At 38.2% G+C, this 5,195-nt stretch overlaps 1 protein-coding gene across 1 annotated transcript; it reads right to left on the reverse strand.

Moving 5' to 3' along the window:
- Positions 1–209: 209 nt before the first annotated feature.
- On the reverse strand, positions 210–5,195 carry LOC106576814 (homeobox protein EMX2). The gene is made up of 3 exons (XM_014154253.2): positions 4,434–5,195; positions 2,876–3,060; positions 210–1,447 (listed from the first exon to the last, which is right to left on the reverse strand). Exons 1-3 carry the CDS (start codon positions 4,819–4,821, stop codon positions 1,274–1,276), a joined length of 747 nt encoding a protein of 248 aa, XP_014009728.1. The 5' UTR covers positions 4,822–5,195; the 3' UTR covers positions 210–1,273.

Genomic DNA, 5,195 nt, shown 5'->3' on the forward strand with positions numbered 1-5,195 from the left:
GCACTTGCCACAGAAAAATAATTTTGGATTTTATAAGTTACTTTTAACAAGCCACATTGTCTGGATTCCTTCTAAAGTTAGTTAGAGGCCTTTCTCAAATATAGGCTAATTGTGAGACTGGTTTGACCAAAATCAAGATATATGAAGCGGGTGATTGGTGGCAGCCAATAGCCTATAAAAAGTGTGAAATAATACACGCTTGAATTGAAGAGCGTAACAGGTCTCTTTATAAAATGACAAAATATGAAAGTTGATCTTAAATCAAAACCCTACTTTTACTCCGCGCGCAACATATTGATAAAACTTTATTGACAAAATATTAACAATTACATACTTCTTGGAAGTATACTTTGTGTTAAAATTGTAGCAAACTTAACACAAACACAACATTATTTACATTCTGATAAAAGAGGGTTTAACAGAAACATTAACTTTTAGTATCTCTGTACATGGATACGCTCAGTGCTTGACGTTTTCTCGCCCCTACGGCAGTCAATTCTTGCATTAGTCCTTTGTGGCAACTCTCACGGGAGGGTCAAATCCTGACAATATGCTCGTGACAGAATAACGGAGACATGGTAAAGCTTTAGGTTTAAGGAATGTCCTGGATACTTTCCCTTTAAGTACTTTATCTGTGGTTTGATAAACTTCTATAAAGTTTTCGAAATACATTTTCTTTAAAAACACTATAACGCAGCACTGCTACTTCATACTGTTCTCACAATCACTTTAACACGATAATCATTAATTAAAAGACTGCACACTTTGTAAAAAGGAAGAAGCACAACATCTCTGAGATTGAAAATAGAGTTAAAACAAAGTTGTTTTTGAGAAAATGATCAAATTAAAACAACTACCAGAAAGTCTACCATGCAATTTAAGTTTTACAAAAACAGTTGTGGATTTTGGTATCTTGAGTGGAAACGTTCATATTTAGAAACTTTCAGAAGTGCAAATGTCCAATGTGAATTGGAGATTAATTTTTGGGTGGTTCGTGGGAGATTGAAGTGGTGGGTTGATGCGTGGATGGTGGTCAGGTAGGTGGACTGCGATACTGTCAATCACTTTTGCCTGGGCAATTTGATATGGTTTGACAGACCCATGGTAGTGACAGCAGTGCCACCAATCGGATCTCTCACCCTCAGCTGCCGATCTCCGAAGAATCGAAATGTGACATTGGCTTTACCCTCTCTCTGTCTCTCTGTACACAGCATCCTTAGCCATGTCATCCTTCACGCCACACGGCTGTCCCAGGTTCAAACAATTTCGTATTTTAATCGTCTGAAGTTACATCAATTTCCTCCGGGCTTCCCGATCCTTGTTTAGTTGCGAGTCTCCATCGGTTTATGTGATGGGTCCCCTTCTTCTTCTGTTGCGAATCTGAACCCTCCTCCTCCAACTTTTGCCGCTTGAACTTGGTTCTTCGGTTCTGAAACCACACTTTTACCTAAGGGAAATAAATAAAGGCTACAATAAATACCAAAATACTAAACAAAAACGATCCATCTGCTTAAAGTGAGAATTCAAATAGCAGAATAGCAAAAAGAGATACAAGCATAGACTATAAAAGGAGTGCAAAGGCCTTACATTTTTGCATACGCTCTCATAGATCGCCGTGTGAAAATTTGTCCAATGCTATAGGCCCTAAATGTCTTACAAGTTAGGCTAGAAGTACGGTTATTTTCAGATGGGATATTGCCTAGGTCAAAAATGGCATGTATTGCATGCTCTATTTTTTTATAGTACAAACATAAGCCAATTACCAGACATTGACGTCCCCTTGGTCGAAAATAAACGGGCGCAAACAGGCCCACGAATATGCAATGCATAACAAATAAGTTTCATTTAATTTCTAATAATTTCCCCCAAAATGTAAAAGACACATTGCTTGTTAATTTTAAGCCTTTTGTAAATGCATATCAATAGGCTAGTGGGCAATATTAATATATACAAGCCATCCGTATGACAGCTTGGCAAGTGAGGTGCATTTAATGTGCTTTCAGTCAGCTAATTGAAGTGGGTGATGGTTAATTTCTCCCTCATTCCCCTCTGAAAGCCTCCGTTTAGAGAAGAGCCGGTGGTGACACTGGGACAAAAGACACCGACCGTTCCACAAGCTGATAGGCACAAATACGATCTTAAATATGGCCAGGGAAATTCATTGAGTCCGTCTCATTCTTTTTTATCGTGCCATAGATCCTTTAAAATGGTTAACTGGTTAATTGCCCTCCATTTTGAATGGAAACCTTTTTTTCCCCAAAACAAAGTAATTCAACCCAACGAGGTTGTACAATGATCATGGATTTCATCCAACTAAAAGCCTCAAGGCCGATGGTGGTGTATACATTTATTTGTGTATCTCTGAAACTGTGAGTTCACAGGTCAATCCAATAGTAGGCCTAATTTTGAAAAATGAATAAACGTCTGTTTCATTTCAATTTTTAAAATAAAATAGCATTTAGGCCTATGTGAAATTCATACATTTGACTTGCTATACGGATTAACCATAGCATGTGTGCAGTTTCCCCCAATAGACAACACATTGTCGTGTTTTCAAGAAATGAATAAAGAATTCCCGTAATGTCACTTATAGGCAGGCATATGAATTCCCAATAAATAATTAGCCTATTCAGATAATTTTAGCATATTCACAGATTCCGTAGCCAACACCAAAACAAGTTATTATTGTCCAATAGCCTAATGTAGGTAGGCCTACGGGCTATAAAACACCCCTTGAAAAACACCCCACAAACCTGTGCGTCATGTCAGGTCTGATGCAACTGAACACAATCGTCTTTTAAAACCATTCCCTATTCAAAGTAGGCCTAATGCGGATTTAACGATACACTTGTGAATATTCAATTCATTTTCTTACCTGAGTTTCTGTGAGGCTAAGGGTGTGCGCAAGCTGTTTTCGTTCGGCACCTACGACGTAATGGTTTTTTTCAAATGCGTGCTCAAGCCGCAGAAGTTGGGAAGGGGAAAAAGCTGTCCGAATTCTTTTGGGCTTTCTGGCCAGTGCATTGTGCAAAAGGAAGCTCTCCGGGCTTGTTTCGTTACCTGAAAACGACAATGGGAGGGATGTTAATTATGACCACTCTTATGTTGCAAACTGAGGCTAAATAGATGATGATGCTATGCTCATAATTTGGCTATACCGCAGACTTGGGCCTTCTAACTAAAGTCTACGGCAACACTCAATTGAACATTGAAACCAATTTAGTCACACAACACCTTGACAATTTTTTGCAATAATTTTAACAATAGCAAATTGATACAGTATATATTATTCAAATGGAAACAATAGTGCTATGCAGTGGCTAAATTAAGCGCCGTTTCGATACAGTCTATGGTTATCCTAAAAACACTAGGCCTACACATAAGAAAATAGCAACACAATGGTCTACAATCACAAAGGGGCCTAGAAGCCTCTATAGCCTAACCCTTCTCGATCTTTTATTTTTAACATTAGCCTACAGTCACTGGTATACTGTAAGTATATGGTGGAGAATAAAATAGACTACATTAGCCTATATTTTTTGTCAGAATTACTATCAAGACCCTTATTAAAATAACCATTATGAAAACAGATCGTTCACTTATTATACAATTTGCATGTCACTGTTTTCAGAAAAAGATCAATAAGCATCCACCAGCAAAAAAAATATATAATTTTCTAAAATGACAGTCCAATTTGGGGGACGTTAAATGAATAGTGCGATTTTAAAAAGTGCATTGTGTACAATTTCTTAAACAGCAGTTTGGGCAATAAAAACACAGCCCACAAATACGACCCAATCCCTATTCCAAGGCACGGATGATTACAAAAAAAAATAAACAGGCATCTATCAATGTAGTTAAGTTGATTTGCACTCAGTTAAAACATGAAGTAAATATCTAGGCCAAATTAAATCATTATTTATTTTTCAACAATCATTTTTTTTGTTCAAAATAACAAGTCAATTAATTATATAGGCCTACACTTTACAGTTGTAAGGTTTTATGCTTATTTTTGTTTCAATGAAATGTTTTAGATGCTAAAGGACCTTTTAAAAGTCGACTCTTTGCAATTCCTTTTTTAACAAAATGTAAAATGATAGGCTATAGACTACCAGCAAAATAAATGTGAACCCGTGTCACCACATAGAGAAATACTATGCCCTACATTAGGCTACTAAAAGTACCCTAGCCTATTTCAGTTGAACAGTGTTATAATTATAACAGACAAAAACACTTTGTAAAACTGTTCGAGACAAGTCGATAGCACATATATTTCCAAAATTCGATAGCTCACTGATATTTATCATTCGTTTCTTTATTCTCATAATTACATGTTATATTGGCCGACATAAATGCGATGGAACATTCAAAATGGCTTAACAGCATAAATACGTAATAAATGCGTTAAAAAGACAAATGTAACTTCAACCTACCTTGGAATCTGTGACCCAAGTACCTATATCTATGTATTAGCCATGGGTAAAAAGTTGAGGGGTCCCTTTGCTGGCTAGCAAAAAGATGGTGCGGACTATGTGAGGATGAAAGTGGGTGAGCCAAAGCGTGTGGAGGTGGTACCGAATGAACTGGGACACCGGAGTTGTTCTGATGTGAGACCGCCTCAGCGAACACCAAGTCCGGATTAGAGTAGACGCCCCTGCCGCTGGAATGAAACCCGTTCAGAAATGGATTCATCTGGCTGGAGTTTGCATAGCTCAGAGCTGCTGGTCGTATGGGCTCCTCAGACCTCGACACTGGTAGAGGATTATCCTTCGCTACCAACGATTCTATAGTAAAACACCTCTTCGGTGTAGGTTGAAACATGGTTTGATAGTCAAGATTCCCCAGCTTAGAGTTTAAGAGGTGCAGGCGTTCTTCGTAAAAATAGGTTACTACTCCACACCGAGAAAGTTTGTCAGCATAAATAACTTTGGAACGAAGAGTGCAGCAAGAATAGAAGCCAAAGTAACAACAAATCAACAAATAGCCATAAAGGTGGTCGACTGCGCCAGACAATCCATGGATGTGATCGGTTCCTCACCAGTTGTGCAAGCGATTTGTTAGTTCATGAGCCTAATTAGCGCTGGAGTCACATAAACAGCTTCCTCTGAAGCCTGTAATGGCATGGTGATTGGTCGCTGCTACTCGCCTTAAGGTTGAGGGAAGAGTCTTTAAGTGCGTCAATAGGAACAGGCACG

Source organism: Salmo salar, chromosome ssa18 (assembly GCF_905237065.1).
Source record: "Salmo salar chromosome ssa18, Ssal_v3.1, whole genome shotgun sequence".
In the NCBI taxonomy this organism is placed as follows: Eukaryota; Metazoa; Chordata; class Actinopteri; order Salmoniformes; family Salmonidae; genus Salmo; species Salmo salar.